The sequence below is a fragment of the Sphaeramia orbicularis genome, chromosome 2, assembly GCF_902148855.1.
Source record: "Sphaeramia orbicularis chromosome 2, fSphaOr1.1, whole genome shotgun sequence".
Taxonomy (NCBI): domain Eukaryota; kingdom Metazoa; phylum Chordata; class Actinopteri; order Kurtiformes; family Apogonidae; genus Sphaeramia; species Sphaeramia orbicularis.
Window position 1 is genome coordinate 3,701,165 of NC_043958.1, and position 19,756 is coordinate 3,720,920.

Genomic DNA, 19,756 nt, shown 5'->3' on the forward strand with positions numbered 1-19,756 from the left:
AATCAACAAAATGAACAAAAATTCAATAATACATGAAGTAACATGAACAATATAGGCTACAAAATGAACAAAATTGAAGAAAAAAATTAAAAATAGGCAACAAAATGCACAAAACCCAATGAAATAATAGAGAAAATAAACAATATTTTGCATTGATTTACCAGTAAAACCCATGGAGTTTAATTAAAAAAAAAAAAAAAAAGTGGAAAAGTCACTTCAGTTTTTTTTTTTACATAATAACCTTTGAATTTACTCTGAGTTTTTATGAACATCTACAGGATCAGTGAATGACATAAGAAAATACATGATTTACACTGAAAAAATTAAAAACACAGGATAATATTATAATAAATGGTGATAAATCACTCAGGACAGATTAAACGTACAGAGAAATCCATGTGGAACTTATCATAAAAATAGTTCTTAGTGTTCAAGGAGTTGTTTAGGCTAAAAATGAACACTTAAGCGCTGGAAGACGCTAAAGAATCATCGTATGATTTATAGTGATTATATTAGAACAGTCTGCAAAAATACAAAACGATGAACTGAAACAGGCAGAAAAGACTGGACTCAGTTGTAGACGCTAGTTTTAATTTTAGTTAATGATATATTTTACTGAAATAGGTCATTTAATATGTATTTTTCATAAATAACAGTGAATTTAAGTAACAAAACTGGCATTTAAAGGGTTTAAATCCTTCAAATGATTGAATGTTTGGTAGTTTTGAGCAGAGCTGAAGATGTTACAAAGAATTATGTACAAAACAAAACAAAACAAAATCTTAAGTTTTTAACATTTAGCAGTTTTTGGAAGTGCCTAAGGGTTAAGAAATAACGCGTTACTTTTAAAATTGATTTCATTTAATATTTCTAATATATTTTTTAATTCTTCAAAATTTTTATTTCATTAAAAACAGAAAAAACCCGTTTATTTTTTATTCTTTTTCTATTAAATTTTTTTTTTAACTCAAATTTAAAAATTTAAATAACCCGTTTCAGCTTAAACCAATCATAAATTACTACTTAAGTTTCTTCTGTACTTAAAGACTGGAGCCACAAACAGACGAACACTGAAACCATTTCAATAGTCTTTATTTCATAAAAAAGTCAATTGGTTTATATCAGATTAAAGAAAGTAGAAACCAATAATAATCAGTTAGCTGGCGAGGCATCTTATGGGGGAGGGGCAGGGGGCGTGTCATCCCACAAACCCGCCCACCCGAGTGACCTCGACACGCGTACAGGTTTACCCAAAAGTCAAGAAAGAAGGCGGAGCTTAAGACCAAACAGGAGCCGTTAACATGAGCTGGGTGATGAAGAGTAAAAAGGGCAAAAAAAAAAAAAAAAATTAAATTAAAAAAAAAAAAAAAAAACTTTGGCAAAATTGTTTTAACATTTGTTGAATGGCAAAGAAGGCGAACTCGAATCTGAACCAAAATCCTCCTTTTAAATCCAAACAAGCAGCGAGATCACATGGAATGTTTTCTATCCAAATTACAGAAGGCATTACAACAACCATAAGAAATGATACCAAAGAAAAATAATATTAATAATAATAATAATGATGATAATAGAGAAAGGGGCCATGTTGATTTTCTGCCGAATAAGGACTGAGCCCTTTTAAAATTGAGCTTAAATAACTTTTAGGAGTGGAAGGTGGAAGGGTTGAGTCTGGGCAGAAAGAACAGGAGGTAGAAGAGAAAGGAAACGTCAAAGACATTCTACTGCTCCTGCTGCTACCTGGAAAAAAGAAAATAACAGGAAAAAAAAAGAAAAAACTAAAAAAAAAAAAAAGAAAAGAAAAAAAAAAAGCTCATATGGCGACAGGTTTTAGTCCGCCTCCTCTTCGTCCGATTCTGACTCTGCAGAAAAAAAAAGAAAAAAAAAAAAAAAAACAGAAGACAAACTCAGAAAAATGCATAAAACCAACTTCAAACTGGACGTTTAATTTCAGTTTTATGAGGTTTGAACATTATTACAACTAAAGAAGGCTGAAAAAGAGCCACTGATGTACATTTTTCCTAAACTTGACTTTTACTTAAATTTTTTCTTTCATGTCTTTTATTCTCTACTGATGTACATTTGTGGTAAAAAATGCTGTTCTTAAATGTTGAATATTTCTACTTTTTTCAAAATTAAATGTATGGTTTTATACTGTAATGGCAGTGAGATTAAAAAAAAAAAAAAAAAAAAAAAAAAAAAAAAGAAAAGGTACTAATGGAAGTCAATGACACATTTTTGGGAACTTAAATGTCCAAAGGAAGTAACGATAACTATTCACCAAATACTAATGAGCTTAAATCAGTTTTGTTGCTAATCTTTGACATATTCAGGACTCTAATCACCACCAATGGAAAATAACTCATTTGTGGGTTTTTTTGTAATAAATAATTCATAATTCACATTATTAAACTGGCATTTAAAAGGTTAAAATCCTTAAAATGACAATGTTTGGTAGTTTCATAGCAAATTTGAGGTTGTTTAAGAAATTTAAGAAAGAAAAAAAAATAAACGCTGAAAATATATTGATGCGATGATTTAACAGCAGTTTGGTTTTTTGGCTAATTTTTGCCATATGCACCAAATGCTCATGTTAAACGACGAAAAATGCATTTTATTGCTGCCATTAATATACTTTTTTGTGGGTCATTATCTGAATACTCGATTATTGAAATAGTCCTTAGTTGCAGCCCTAGAGCATGCTGCCTTCAGGGACCAACCAGAGGCTCTGTAAATCTCAAAACTCACTGCAAAAAAAAAAAAAAAAAAAGATGTTTTCCCACACAAAACAACGTGACTAGATATATTAATTATTTCTATGCATGTTTTCTTTTTTTTGGCAGAGACTGTACCATTAAATAAACTGCCTAGATTTAATTATACTTTGCAATGTAAGTGTCAGAAAATGTCTTTTTTTGGCCAATACTTTGCACCTGTTTTTCTTTTTTTTGGGGGGAAGAACTTAGGGAAAAGTATTCATTTTGTTGCTGATCTCAACTCCTGTGTATTTAGTTGTTTAACAAACTGCGTTACACTAAAGTACATGCTGTGCATCACTATTCCAGTGTCGAAGGAAAAGTATTAGGGAAGGGAAGTCTCTTTCTGCTGCTGCGATATTTGTTGAAAACTGAACTGAATATTTAACAAACTTTGTAAAACTGTCCAATTATTGTCCACCAAATGTTCCTGTCACAGAAAAGAAAATGTATTTTATTGGTGCCATAAATCATTTTTTTGCAGTTCATAATCTGACGAGTCAATTAGTTGCAGCTATGGAGCATGCTGCCTTCAGGAACCAACCACAGGCTCTGTAAATCTCATAACTCACTGCAGATCAAACAGCCATGAATTGATATATTATTTCTATGTGTGTGTTTTGGCAGATATGAAGGAAAAACATTTATTTATAGCTGATTTCAACTCTTGTGTATTTAGTCATTTAACATACTTTTCTAGCCACTGGAATTATGATGCACCAAACGCACTTTTGTTTACTGAAGACAAAAAAAAAAAAAGAAAAAAAAAAAAGCATTTTATTGCTGCTGTGATATTTGTTGAATATTGAACAAACTTTGTTATGGATTCTAATTGTGCACAAAATGTTGTCATTAACAGAAAACAAATATATTTTATTTGGTGCATAAATATAATTTTTTTTTGCAGGTCATAATCTGACTAGTCGACTATTGAAAGGTTTTTTGGCAGAGACTGTATTATTATAACAAACCGCCTAGATTTTGAAATAGAAGTGTCAGAAAACATCATTTGCCAGTTCATTTGCACCTTTTTTCAGGGAGAACTTGCGGAAAAATATTACTTCATTGCCGATTTCAAATCTTGAGTATTTATTTGTTAGACACTGGAATTGTGACGCACAGCATGCACTTTTAAGAAAAAAAAAAGTATTTTACTGCTGCTGTGATATTTGTTGAACATTGAACAAACTTTGTAAAACAGTCTAATTATTGTGCACCAAATGTTCTTGTTAAAGGAACCCAAATGTATTTTATTTGGTTCATTTATATAGTTTTTTTTGTAGGTCATAATCTGACTAGTTGACATTTGAAAGGGTCATTAGCATGCTGCCTTCAGGGACCAATCAAAGGCTCTGTAAATCTAAAAACTCACCGCAGATCAAACAGATGTCTACACAAAACATAAACAGATATATTTATTATTTCTACGCATGTTTTTTGGCAGAGACTGTATTATTATAACAAACCTCCTAGATTTTGAAATACAAGTGTCAGAAAATGTCTTTTGCCAGTTCATTTGCACCTTTTTTCAGGAAGAACTTGCGGAAAAATATTATTTCATTGTTGATTTCAAATCTTGAGTATTTAGTTGTTAGACACTGGAATTGTGACACACAGCATGCACTTTTAAGAAAAAAAAAAGCATTTTATTGCTGCTGCGATATTTGTTGAATAATGAACAAACTTTGTTATGGATTCTAATTGTGCAAAAAATGTTCTCATTAACAGAAAATAAATATATTTTATTTGGTCCATAAATAATTTTTTTTGTAGGTCATAATCTGACTAGTCGACTATTGAAAGGGTCATTAGCATGCTGCCTTCAGGGACCAACCAAAGGCTCTGTAAATCTAAAAACTCACCGCAGATCAAATAGATGTCTACACAGAACAACGTGAACAAATATATAGATTATTTCTACGCATGTTTTTTGGCAGAGACTGTATTATTAAAACAAACCACCTAGATTTTGTCATAAAAGTGTCAGAAAATGTCTTTTGCCAGTTCATTTGCACCTTTTTTCAGGGAGAACTTGCAGAAAAATATTATTTCATTGCTGATTTCAAATCTTGAGTATTTAGTTGTTTAACAAACTTTTTAAGAAAAAAAAAAGGATTTTACTGCTGCTGCGATATTTGTTGAATATTGAACAAACTTTGTTAAACAGTCTAATTATTGTGCACTAAATGTTCTTGTTAAAGGAACCCAAATGTATTTTATTAGTTCCATAAATATAATTTTTTGCAGTTCATAATCTGAATAGTCGACTACTGTAAGAATCATTAGCATGTTGCCTTCAGGGACTAACTAAAGGCTCTGTAAATCTCAAAACTCACCACATAAAACCGACTTCTACACAAAACGACGACGTGAACTGCTATGTTAATTACATCTATGCATGTTTTTGGTGGTGATATTATAGACTTGGAAGTAAAACCTGATCCTAGTTCCTGTTCAGACTCAGACGGTGAATCCTCGTCTGTGTTGCACGTGTAAAAACAGGTTAGATTTCATCACCGCTTCCTTTCGTTCACTCCCTGCCTGTGGTTTCATTTCGTGCTTCGACAGGTCAAATATTTCCTCCCTGACGCTGAACTCTTCGTCTACTCCTCACCTTCCTCGGCGTTCTTCAGCCACTCCACGAACTTTTTCATCTGCTCGAGGAAGACGCTCTTCCCCTTGGCGAGGTGGGCTTCGGTGTACCACTTCAGTATGGCCTCTTCGCTGAGAACGTCCGCTGGAGCAAAAAGGAAACAAAACGCTAATCAGACACGGAGACGACGGTGAAAACCCTCCAGCGCCTTCAATACTGTCATTCATTCAGCTGTAACTGATGCTTGGTGGGCGGGGCTGGTAGCTACTGTCGCTCCAATTTCATTAATTTATTTCCATCCTTTGAAAAAGAAAAAAATCTGCTCAAGTTTGCATTTATCGTGTCTTTCCTGCTTTTTCTTTTTAATTTCATTTTTTGTTTTTAAAGGGAATCATAGAAGACACCAAGCATTAGAGGTACAAAGGTCGAGGAAATGTGGAAAAATGACCTCATACTTGTCAGCGTTTAAAGTGAACGGACTTTCATAAACCTAAAACAAAACGAGACAGGTGTCAGTAGGAGGCGACGTCCCATTGGTGCAGCTGAAGGCGTGCGGGCGGGGCTTAGCGCTCACCTTTGTACAGGAGCACCACGATCTTCTGGAAGGCCTTCATGAAGTGGATGTTGTCGTAGCAGTACTCCTGGATCTTCAGCAGCAGGCTGAGCTCAGACAGACCCTGGGAGGTGAAGGCTTTCAGCAGAGGGCTGTATTGCTGCGGAGACGACAAGCACCGGTCACAAAAACAAACAAAAAACAAAAACAAAAAACTGAATAAGAACAGAACCGGACTGATCGGAAGGTTTATGTTTGAGAATTAAACTGATTACATTTGTGTTGACGTTAGAGTCGAAGCAGCTTCTGTTCAAAACCCGCAGAAATACTACAAATACTACTAGTACTTCTAATACTACTACATCCTCCATCTCTTACTACTTCTACGTACTCCTCCTCCTCCTACTACAATGTACTTCACTGTAGTAGTACTTCTCTTCCTCTTACAACATACTCCTCATCCTCCATACTTCTATGACAACAATGTACTCCTCTTCCTCCTCCTCCACTGCAGTAGTACTTTGACTACTACATACTTCCACTAATACATACTCCTCCTCGGTACTTCTACTACAACAATGTACTACTCCAATGTAGTAGTACTTCTCCTACTACTACAATGTACTTCTCCACTGTAGTAGTAGTACTTCTCCTCCTCCTACATACTCCTACTACTACTACTAAAACAATGTACTATTCCAATGTAGTAGTACTTCTCCTCCTACATACTTCTACTACGACTACTACTAGAACAACAATGTACTATTCCAATGTAGTAGTACTTCTCCTCCTCCATACTTCTACTACTTCAACAATGTACTTCTCCATTGTAGTAGTAGTACTTCTCCTCCTCCTCCTCCTACATACTTCTACTACTTCAACAATGTACTTCTCCATTGTAGTAGTAGTACTTCTCCTCCTTCTACTACTACAACAATGTACTACTCCAATGTAGTAGTACTTCTCCTACACACTTCTACTACAATGTACTTCTCCATTATAGTCGTAGTACTTCTACTACATACTTCTCCTCCTCCTCCTCCTCCTCCTCCTCCTCCTCCTCCATACTTCTACAATATATTTCTGCATTGTAGTAGTAGTACTCCTCCTCCATACTCCTCATCAGATCACCTCCTTCTATCTGACTCCATCCTCTCCCTCCTCCATAAACCTCCTCTTTTCCTCCTGGTAGATCATCTTCATCCTTCAGTGTATTCCTTACCCATCCTCTCTACACGTCCATCTAAACCTGTTCTCTCTTGTCTCCTTCCATCCCACAGACTGAACCACTGGATTTCACATGTATTAATAAGTCGAGTGGATAAACGGGTTTTAAACATTATTTGGGTTTTTAAGTGTTAAGGCTAGAAAGATGTAAGACTTTAGTCATTTATAGGATGAGTAGAAACCTTGTTCCTAACCCTCTACTGGTAAAAACACTTGGTACAGAATAAGATTAGCCATTACAACCAGTTAATCCTAACTCCAGCGGACTTGTGGACGGATCGGCCGCGTACCTTCAAGTGTTTGATGGCTTGTTCGGTCACCAGCTCTTCTTTCTTGTTCCACTCCACAGAGCTCATCACGCTGGTCCAGATGATGCCGATCATGGCCTGCTCAGAAAGGTTGGCCTTCTTCATCTCCTCCCTGGTGAAGGCGATAATCTGAGGTGACAGAAACACACATAGCGAAGGTCAGAAGTGTTTACTTTGCATGTTTTTACCAGGAGAACACTAGAACCAACCAGCCAGGACATTACACTACTCACTTTACTGAACCCAGAAAAACCCAAACATCCACCAGGGACCTGAACCATCTACTGATCTAAACTGTTGATCCACTAATCCTATCAATACATGAAAATAATTGGTGTAAAATACAGTTTGTTATCTTTTCATGGTCATTAGATATAACCCATTTGGACATTCAAATGGCTCCATAGTTACCATGGAAACAGTCATCTTCTACAACATTGATTCAGTTATTGATATTTTCGCTGAAAAAGTCACTTTCTTCACTTTTCTCTTTTTTGATAAAATAATCTTTGAATTTACTCTGAGTTTTCATCAACATCTACATTAAAAATAGGAATTTAAATATGGGAAAATACATAAATTACAGTGAAAAATGCTAAATATAGAGCATAATATTGTAATAAATTGTGATAAATTGCTTAAGAAAGGTTACTTTTTTTAGGAAACTGACCCAAAAGTAGCACTGGGTCTTCATGGGTGAAAAGACTTAACATTATAGTTGTTACTGTCACCTGTACATCCTGCACATTTCACTAATACTAGACTCGCTTTTGTGTGTATGTTGTTGTTTTTTTACACAACCGTTTTATATTGAAAGACAGAATTTGTTCTCAGAGAGAAGGAGGATATAAACTGAATTTATAAATGCATTATTTCAGACCATCTGTAAAAAAGATGTGCGTTTCAATCAAGGGTTGAATTATTGAACAGTTGAACAGATGAATTAAAGCAAAGTAAAAATATAAATCAGTTTAAAGGAAGATATACAATACAAACTTTAAAGAAATACAAAAATAAGGAACAGCAGTTTAACCCAGGATGGTAATGGAAGTGTTTAAAGAAGCAAATACCGATGGATTGTTTTGTGTCCTTCTGCTTTCTATGGTGTGTTGTACATTGAGCTCTTTTTACGTAACTTCGTGCTGACCGTTCTTTTTTTATGGATTTTATATATTAAATATGTAAAATCAGGGTAGTTGCCTTCAATACTCTAGAATGTTCTGTTTAAATTTGTGGCTTCTCTTTGGCTTTTGTTCACCTTTGTATTTTGTTTGAAATAAAGTTTCATGTACTTATTATTTTTTTATTCTTGACTGTTTTTGTAATTGATGTGCATATTTCACCTTATAGAACACAGAAACTAATTTCATTGCACTGTACAATGACAATAAAGCTTATTCCATTTAATGTTTTATTCATGTATTAACTTCGTCCTCAGAGTCATCTTAATGTAGTTATTTGTGTAAAATTTGCTTGTTTTTTGTTCCTCTTTGTTAAACTTCCCAGACTGCATGAACGTAAAGGGGCTGCTAATTCTCCTTCCACATTCTGACTCATTGACATTTAGCACAAACGACTAAATGGGGGGGGGGTTTGAATAGGACGTGTGCCAAACACACCCTCAGGCAGGAGGAGCGATAACATTTAGAGCTTCACCTGAACCGAAACAACAACAGGAACATCAGGCTCAAACCAAACTGAGGCGGCCCCTTCCAAAAACAACAACTCAGACCGTGGACGTCATGGAAAATACAGTTTCCCATCAGGCTGGAAAAACATCTAATTTATCATTTCAAGTGTTTGCTCTTGTATTCTATTTTTACTGTGTGTCTCGCTGCTGCTACACTGTCATTTCCCAGATTGGGGTTAATAAAAGGTACATCCATCCAAAGCCTGACCTCCTTCTGCGGGTCACCACGCGACATCTGCTCCTGGAGCTCCTTCTGCAGCTCCTTGCGGGCGCCGATGGATTGCTGGTTGCGGGCGAAGTCGGACAGTTCCTTCAGCCCTGCATCGGTGAAGTATTTAGAAAAATGCTCGCAGCTCCGTTTGTTGGCAGGAAAGAGTTCCTGTGGACGTTAAGATTCTGGGTTAGAGACGAAAAAGATGGTGTTTAACCCTTTAACCCCTGACGTGTCTGTGGTGAGTGTTCTGAATGTATGATTTATTTTAAATATCCAGAAAAAAATCAAGTGTTGTTTCCAAACTTTGACACAAAAATATAAATTTGAGAAATACAATTTTTTCCGTTATCTTCAAATGAGAGATTATTAAAGGGGGAAATACAGGTGGGACCCTCCATGGAAGAGAGCGATGTGGTTCAAATCATGACTAAAGCATATAAAGACAGCAATATTAGGATAATCTCAGCATTATATAAAACCTTAATAAATCTCGATAAGCAAACAACTCACTGTGTAAAAGTAAAATGGGAAAGAGAATTTAACATAGAAATTGATGATATAGATTGGCTAAACATGTGGAAATTACATCATACAACTACTAGCTCTCGAACATGGAGGGCATTTGCCTGGAAAAACCTTATAAGATTTTTTATTACACCCAAGTTTAAAGGTAAACAGTTACAGAGGCATCAGGAATGTTGGAGAGAATGCGGGGAGATGGATGTTGACCATTCTCATGTTTTTTGGAAATGTTTAAAACTTTCGGAATTTTGGGAAATGATCTACTATGTCCAATGTCAAGTACTAGGATACACAATTCCAAAGAAACCTGAATACTTTGGTGATGGCACGATACATGAATATGATAAATATTTGGTAAAGGTGATGTTGATAGCTGCTAAAAAATGTATAACAAGGAATTGGGGGAAGATGAACGGGCCATCAAAGGATCAATGGATAAATACGATCGAGGACATATTTCTAATGGAAAAACTAACACACAGATTGAGACTACAAGAACCACAAATGAACAAAAAGTGGAAAAAAATGGACATTATATAAGCAAAATTATTGATGAGACTGTGCTACCCAGACTTGTTCATGTTGTTGTGTTTTCTTTTTGTTGTTCTTTTAAAACGAATAAAATATAAGTTACAAAAAAAAATTAAAAAAAATCAAGTGTTTGCTTAGTCGGAAAAGTTTCAAAATGTGCTGAGAGAATAGACCTTGTGCTTTCAATAGACACCTGAGCATGCTCAGTGCACCTGTCGCCACCTGTGGAATGGAGGGCAAAACACAGAGCTCTAAAAACAGACTGTTTTCTACTTCTTTTTTTCTTTACACCATTTTCCTTGTGTTTTTTTGTTTTTCCTGTTGTTTGCAGTGTTGTGGTGTTTTTCCTTAATGTTTTGTTGTTGGTTTTTTTATGTGTTTTTATGGATTTTTGACCATGTAACAGCTTTTTGGAGTTCAACCAGGTGTCAAAAAGTAGCTGGACTGATTTAGAAAAGAGCCCAGAACTAAAACTTCTGGGTCCAAATTCAAATCCTTGTTGTTGTTCAGTGTGTTCCAGTTCACAGTTCATGTTCAACATCCTAAATCTCTTATTGATGTACATTCTGAGTGCCTTATTTAGTAAAAAACTGTCAAACTTCACTTCCTCTCTGTCTTTTTCTGTTATTCCACCTGTTTTGACCCTAAAACACACAGTAAAACAAAACCACAGAAGAAAAAGAACACAAGCACATACTCACAGCAGCTTTTATGAACCTGAAACAGACGCACATTCACAGCAGCACCTTTACCTGGAATCATGTCTCAGGGGTTAAAGGGTTAAAGCGTTCATATGAGTCTGGATTGACGGGGGTGAACTTTACCATCAGTCTGTTGTCCATGCCGACTTTGCGGAGACTGGCAGCAACAGAGTTGATGTCCTTCTCGTTGATCCATGACTTGAAGAGCTTGACAGCGAAGGCAGCAGAGACACCTGAACAGATGACACCGATAAGATTCAGATAAACAAACACTTTAATAGGATCAAACATTTGAGTTCAGGGTCCACATTCAGCCCAACAGGATCTAAAGCAGATCGGTCCAGTAAAATAATAACTGAAGAACCTATAAATAATGGCAACTACAAACTTTTACTGTATTTGAGTGAAAAAAGTAAAACTACATTAAGAAAATGTCTGTCTACAAGTGTATGTATATATATATATATATATATATATATATATATATATATATATATATATATTTATTTATTTATTTATTTATTTTTTTTTTTACAAATGTGAGTAAAACAGATTACCTCAGACAAATTAATGCAATTTTACCAATATTCTGGCTCAGTTTATCATTTACACATGTACATTAATACTTACAGATCACAGTGGATCTACAACGACACTAAATATTTAATAACAGACAGAATACTGGTAAAATTACAATTCATTTTCTTGAGAAATTCCAAATTATTCCACTTTTTTACACATTTAGAGTTGTCATTACTTAGAGGTTATTATGATAGTATTTTACTTGAGATCATATTGGTCTGTATGTGACCAATGAACCAAAATAATTTGAACATCCTTGATTGTTAATATCTTCAGTGTAAGTTTTAAAATTTTACAGGCCAGATTGGAACTTTTTTGTGGGCTGGTTTTTGGCCCAGGGGTCGTATGTTTAACATCCCTGGATTAGACTTAGACCTCAGTATTTTAAAAGGGTCTATTTGTTGAGGTTTTTCAGTGCTGCATTTCTGTGCTCACCTTCTTTGACCAGGTTCTCGTTGAAGAGGCTGCTCAGGATGGACGCTGATATGTTGCCGTTGGCCAACAGAATGCCGGTCAGCATGGCCAGTTTGTTGCGCTCAGACTCAGTGAACCCCTTTAGAAATAGCAGCAACTGCATGAAATGGATAGAAAACAGTTAATCCAACCTTATTTTGTGGCAGCATTTCTTTTTTAAAAAATACCATGACAAAAGCTCAATTCAATCTCTATGTATCGAATATCACTGGATGCAGATAGTTGTAAATGAACTCATAACTTCAATTTGTCTGTCGTCTGTATGTCTAAAACTTTATTAATTATATTGAGTGTGAAATGTAAACACTTTTTTACAGCAGACAGAATAACAAAATGGCATAATCAGTGTCTCCGTCATTATACAAGACCCAGTGGTACTTCTTTGGCAGTTCCGACATGAAGTTGTCTCTCTATTTAACCCTTCTTAAGTGATTTAACACCGTTTACTGTCATATTATTCTAGGTTTTTGCATTTTCCCACTGACTATCAGGTATTTTCCTATATTTAATTCACTGATCATGTAGATCACAGGTGTCAAACATGCAGCCCGGGGGCCAAATCCGGCCCACCAAAGGGTACAGTCCGGCCCTTGGGATGAATTTGTGAAATGCAAAAATTACACTAAAATATTAACAAGCCTTTTAGTTCAGGTTCCACATTCAGACCAATTCAATCTCAAGTGGGCCAGACCAGTAAAATACTATCATAATAACATAAAAATAATGACAACTCCAAATTTTTCTCTTTGTAAATGTAAACATGTTCATATATTTACACTAAAACAAAGTATAATTTCGCAAAAAACGTGAATAACCTGAACAAATATGAATAACCTGAAATGTCTTAAGAGAAGTAAGTACAATTTTAACAATATTCTGCCTGATATTAAATGTTTTGTGTATTTGTAGATCCACGGTGATCTGTAAGTTATAATGTACGTGTAAATGATAAACTGAGACATAATATTGTTAAAATTACACTTATTTTTTCAGTTTGTTCAAATGTTATTCACGTCTTTTGAAAGAACAGTTTGTAGATGTAAACCTTTTCATCATGTAAATTTACTTTTTTCGCTCTAAAACAGAGAAAAGTTTGGAGTTGACACTATTTCTCTATTATTTTGTTAATATTTTACTGGTTCGGCCCACTGCAGATCAAATTTAGCTGAATGTGGCCCCTGAACTAAAATGAGTTTTGACACCCCTGATGTTGATGTTCATAAAAGCTCAGACTTAAGTTGAGGGTAATTTTATCAGAAACAGAGAAAACTGAAGAAAAAGTGACTTTCAGCAAAGATATGAATAACTGATCATAAAAGCAAGTGTCTCCATCCACTGTCATTTACTCAAAACTATGGAATTTACAGTGTCACTACGGAGCCTCTGAACATCCAAATGGGTCATATCTGATGACCATGAAGAGATGACAAACTGTATTTTACACCAATTATTTACATGTATTGATAGGATTAGTGTATCAACAGATATTTAACATTTCAGATCAGTAGATACTTCTGGTTGCCAGTGGATGTTTGGGTCTTTATGGGTAAATATAAACGCCATTACCATCATAACATATGACTGAACCTCTGCTAGAATTAATAAAAGGTCTCAATATGATCCACAGAAAAACACCTCCTAATATTCAGCCCTAAATGTGCATAACTGAATGTTATCAAGAATATTCCTGGAATATTTGTTTTGATTAACCATGGAAACAACTTAAGAGATCCTTTTTTAACTCTAGTTCTGTACAATCACTTCCAAAATTGTGCAATAACCCTGTATAATGTGAATTATGTGCAATAAATTTCTGTTCTTGCAACAATACAGTATTTATTCACTATTTATCAAACATAAATGCACTACTTCTATACAGACTTCAATTCATAGATATGCATACTGTTAATATTGTATCTATTCATATTTATGAATATTATTTATAGTTCTATTCTTATTCTGCTTTGGTAAAATGTGAGTATTTTATAATCATATTTTTAGTTCTTGTAATTTTATATATTCGCACCGTTTTTATTTTCTGACATATTGGTTTTTTATTAATATCATTGCACTGTCTGGAATAGAACTCCTAATTTAACTGTACACACAATGACAATAGAAGCTACTCTGTTCCATTCCTGCTCACTGAAGTGTTTTGCACTGTTCTTGAATATAAAGCACTCAGAGCCATTATGCAACAGTTGGTACCGAAAATACCAGTGGTTTCACAGTGCAGCTTTTACTTCAAATTGCATGAGTTTTTCGGTCCTAAATCAAACACTGCGCCACATACTCGAATCACCTACGTATGATATAGCATCAAAACAGCAGCTTGTGTCTGCACCAAAGTATAAATGCATTCAAACTGGAGGGACGAGTTCTGTTACCGAACCTGTCTCAACACTCACCTTCTTGATCTCTTCTTCGAAACCCTTCTCCAGGTACTTGTAACGCCTGATCAGCTTGTTAAAAACCTTTCGAAGAGAAAAGAGCGTTAGCATTTACCCTGAGGTAGGGTGTCAAACATGTAGCCAAAGAGTCCAATGCCTCCCATGAGATGAATTTGCAAACATTTCACTGAAAACAGTAACAGTCAAGGGTGTCGAACTGGTTTTAGTTCAGGTTCCACCTACAGAACAATATGATCTGAAGTAAAACAACAGAATTATAATCTAGAAATAATGACTCCAAATATTCTTCTTGGTTGAATGTGAAACAAAACAACATAACATTATGCCTATAAATAATGACAACTCCACATATCTGTTTAAGTGCAAAAAACCAAACCCATTAAATGATGAAGATATTTACTTCAATCTTTTAATAAAATGTGAATAACCTGAACAAATATGAACCTGAAATGTTTAAAGAAAATGAAGTGCAATTCTAACAACATTCTGACTGTTCCTAAGTGTTTTGTGCCTTTGTACATCTGAGCCATAATGCACATGTATAAATGATAAGTTTAGGCACAATATTGTTTAAATTCCACTTATTTTTCTTAAGAACTTTCAGTTTCTTCAGGTTATTTACATCTTTTTTGGTTTGATAGTTAGTAAATATGAATATTTTCATAAATGTAAATTTTTTGCACTAAAACAAAAAAAAAAAAAAAAAATAAGAAGTTGTCATTATTGATAGGTTATGTTGTATTTTACTGGTCTGACCCCTTGAGATCAAATTGGGCTGAATGTGGCCCCTGAAGGTGTCCAAACAAACACTTCCTGTGAGCTTTAAATATAACTGTTGAATAGAATCTAGTAAATTCAGTTTTTGTCCTGGTCTGTTTTTGTTACCTGAGCATATGCTTGCATTGTCTCAAGGTCTTCTTGTGCCGTGAAGAGGCAGAACTCAGTGCGGGTCATGTCGTCCGACAGAGTCCCTCCTGGGGCTGAACAAGAGAAAAGGAAACACTGAGTTTATCCGAGAACCAGGCTTCACCAACTAATGTCACACTCCAACTTCTACACCTGTCCTCAGACCATTTTTATCATCAGAGACTTGTACTCTAGTTCCAGTTCTTTATGAAAGAGCTGCAGAGAAATAACTCACAAACATCCAAACGACCACCAGTGACCAAAACCATCTACTGATCTACAACCTTTAATACCTGTTGATCTACTAATCCTACCAATCCATTTAAATAATTGGTGTAAAATAGAGTTTGTCATCCTTTCATGGTCATCAGATATGACCCATTTGGACATTCAAAGGTTTTGTAGTTACTGTGGCAACACCTTCATCTTCTACAACATTGATTCACCAGTAAAACCCATGGTGTTGGACCTCTGTATTTCCTCTGAGCTTTAATGAACATCTACATGATCAGTGAATTAAATACAACAAAATACTTGATTTTGACTGGACAATTTGCAAAATATAGAGGATAATATTATATAAAAATGGTGATAATCACTTAAGAAAGGTTAGTCATTCATTTGGCCGATTAATCAGTTCTGTTAGGATGCTTTATAACCCATTTCCATCAGCAGAACTTAGCTCCAATAGCTACTGATGGGTAATGTGAAGAATTAAAAGTTTGGTCAACCTTTAATGATGGGTAATTTTAGATTTTTCACTTTACTTTGTTGAGGAAAATACATTTAAGTGTTAAGTTTCAACTTAAACAAACCCACAACTATAATAAGCCATTTTATATCATACAAGCCTATGGATAAGACAAACAAGCCCATTTATTGTGATTTCAAGAGTATTTCTTTTCGAAGAATGTCTGATATCTAACAAGACTTTTCAGTACTATCTGAAGAACAGTACCCAGGCTACGCAGCTCTTTAGAAGTGTTAGCGTCGTAATATCCGTTAAAGGAAGATTTGATACTCTGCATCTTCAGTTAACTTACCCAGCATTCCGCCAGCCACCAGGATGTCAAAGAGTGTCTCTGCATACCGGCGGTAGTCAAGCTTGGCGCCAGAGGCATCAAGAAACTTTGCAACCGCTTCCAAATCAGTGCCAGTTTGATTCAAGCCTTGTACGATACTTTCTTGAAACTGAGTAGGGTCAAATCTCTCCTTTTCATCTGTGGGAATACAACACAGACATCAGATCCAGACAAAAAAAAAAAAAAAAGAAGAATCCAGAGGCATTGCATGGTTTTGAAAAGCAGAAGAATGTAAAGCAGCAGTAACAAACACCCACCTCTTTTCCTCGTTTTGAAACGCTGGCCGGTTAGCGTTGGCTTTTGCTGCTTTTGATTATTCATAAAAGACACCCTAAGCAAAAAAAAAAAAAAAAAAAAAAAAAAAAAAGAGGCAGAAATCACAGTTAATGTTCACTCAAGATGCACAAACTACATGTTACACAAAATGAGGCTGAAGAGTACACAGTGTTCCCTTTAATTATGCTTTGTGTTGCTAGTGTTTGGGTGTAGCCTGGGTGAGCTCCACGTCAAGCCTTTGTTGGTGTCCAAATACGAAACAATAAAGTTTTCCTTACATAACCCAAGTTTGACAATAAAAGAAGCAGCCAGATGTAAGAATGTACATCAAGGATAAACAAAGCAGTGTTCCTCACTGATTGTACTTACAAAAGGCCAAAAACAACAAACCAAAAAGCCTACTGTCTCTATTCAAAGCCCAATATACTCCCTCTTATGCCCCATAAAACTAATTTACTGCAGTATTCCTCAATGAGTATGAACAAATGTACATTACACACTTTAACTCTAGTAGAACTACAAATTATTGAGTTAAATACTTTCAATCAAGTGCTTAGCTGTAGTATGTGTGAAAATAAACAGGTTCTGAAATGTCCTCAAAGTATTAAAGTAATAAAAAGCCATATCTGTTAAATACTATCCACAGTGTTTATGAACTCAGATTACATTTGTGTTCTTTCATTTGATTTAATAGGTGCTAAAGTAAGTGTATGAACAAAACCCAACACTGGCTCACATAATAAAATCCTGCAGGTGTTTGTCTATTAATATGCAGTGCTATAAACTTAAAACAATATCTATGCACGTGTTTGACGACACACAATGATGCAAAAAAATAAACACTGGATAACTCCCCTTCAAAAGCATTACTGTGGGAAAAAGAAACACACCTGTCTTACAAAGTAAGAATTAAAATGAAAATCATTTAAAAGGGCTCGAGTACGGATACCGGAAGTATATTACACTCTATTTGTGCTTTGCTACTTCCTGCTTCTGATGGACAATGTAGTTCGTTAAATCCCACATACACATTATTACTGCCAAAAATAACCACACGATTTGTGCATGTGTATTAGTCACCAAACACTACACCATCTACTGCTGTTTAAATAACAGTGGCAGGATCAACAGAACGAAAACGTCATGTTTATGATGTAATATTTATCTTTTAAATATGACAAACCTGAGCGAAAACACTGAGCACGACTCAAAGTTAACAAAACTGCTGATGGAACACCTTTCACATCATAATATTCTACAGTATGTCTAAATCATTTCAGTAAACACGAACATATAATCGTTCAGCAAAGATGAAATCCAAAAGACTAAACACACAAAAGACAATACCAGGTGTACAATGGAGCCAGTGGCTTCTGGATGCTAGAATTCTTCCGTATTACTATGAGTTTGACAGACATGCTTGAACTTGACGGAAAAGGTGCGACTCTGAAACACAAACTGGTTGCACACGTTCTGACCCTGAGGATACAGACTTAGTCGGATACAGAGAGGGATTTTCCACACTTCGTCTAGCTAACTGTAGTTTAGCATTAGCTAACTCTGGGCCTCACCATGCGCCAAGCCGCCACTGATTAGCCAGGCCTGCTATCCGGCTAGCATACACGGTTAACTACTAAATAAATACACTCCGAAGACTGTCAGCGTGACTTTATATGTTCTTATACATTACCTGCTATCGAATACTCTTTTTACAAACACTTTTTAAAAAAATGTACACGCACTTCTATTAGCATGTGAGCTCCGTTGAAGCTAATGCTAGTTAAGGAAGCCCCTGTTCGCCCTCCAGCGGCGCCCATGATGGTTAGATTGCCGGGTAAAAATAGCGATTTCTGCCCTCTAAACCGCTACGTCAGTGGTTTAAGATGAAAGTCGTTGTATGACAAACACAACACAGTCACTGGTATGAATACTCACCGAAATTAATGCAGATAAAAAACGGTTGTGAACCAGGGGAATCAAAGCTACAGTCGAGTCTGTGTGCGGCCCAAACAAAAAGACCTTCCCGTCAGGACTTCCGCAGGCTCCTCCCGCTGCGCGTGCGCAATTTAACGGGGGATTTCCGTTCACACCAGTCATTGATGTCACACAACAGAACAACAAGTATAGTCTGTGTTTTATATTTTATTATAATATATTTATGTGGGTAATCTAGCGCATTGACTGTTCATTATGCAAGTGCACCTTCATTATTACCAGTGTTTATCTATTAGTTATATCCTCCTGAGACCCAGCAATGCATTTCTGTTCTCTGTAGGGGAGAAGAGTTTCACAGCTTTTCTTTAAAAAAAAAAAAAGAAAAAAAAAAAAAAGAGTCCACTGAAAACTAAAATATATCTGAAAAAAACTGTTGCATCATGCTGTTTCCAACTGAGGCAATTAGTTAATGTAAAATGGTGAATATGTTTACTTACTGGGTCTCAGGAGGATATTTATCTATTTATCAGTGGATGGATGCTGTATTTTCAGGACAAGGTTTATTTTTATTGTTCTCAAAAAAGTGAAGTAATAGGGTCTTATTGATAAAAGAAAGAGATTTATCATTATATACAGATTCCTCTAAACTGGGGGTGCCAAACTTACAACCCATGGGCCAAAACTGGTCCGCTAAAGGTTCCAATCTGGTCAGAATGAATTGGCAAAGTGCAAACATGACACTGAAAAGTCAAAGGTGTCAAGCTCATTATAGTTCAGGGTCCACATACAGACTAATATGATCTACAGTGGGACGGACTAGTAAAATAATAAGAGTGAAAAAAGTAAAATTACATACTGACAATGTTTACATCTACTGTTAGAGCCACTTTTTGTGTTTCAGTTAAAAACTCATATTTATAATTAAGTTTGATTTATCATTAATAATTTATGTATATTATATGAATTTTGAGTAATAATAGTATAAGTCTTGATAT

The 19,756-nt window shown here is 35.3% G+C and overlaps 1 protein-coding gene across 1 annotated transcript; it reads right to left on the reverse strand.

Annotated features, from left to right (window-relative positions):
- Positions 1-1,075: 1,075 nt before the first annotated feature.
- On the reverse strand, positions 1,076-18,875 carry bzw1a (basic leucine zipper and W2 domains 1a). Its single transcript, XM_030153344.1, has 12 exons — positions 18,762-18,875; positions 16,808-16,881; positions 16,512-16,688; positions 15,448-15,542; positions 14,560-14,625; positions 12,113-12,248; positions 11,219-11,328; positions 9,336-9,506; positions 7,420-7,566; positions 5,924-6,062; positions 5,371-5,493; positions 1,076-1,862 (listed from the first exon to the last, which is right to left on the reverse strand). Exons 2-12 carry the CDS (start codon positions 16,869-16,871, stop codon positions 1,831-1,833), a joined length of 1,260 nt encoding a protein of 419 aa, XP_030009204.1. The 5' UTR covers positions 16,872-16,881; positions 18,762-18,875; the 3' UTR covers positions 1,076-1,830.
- Positions 18,876-19,756: the final 881 nt, after the last annotated feature.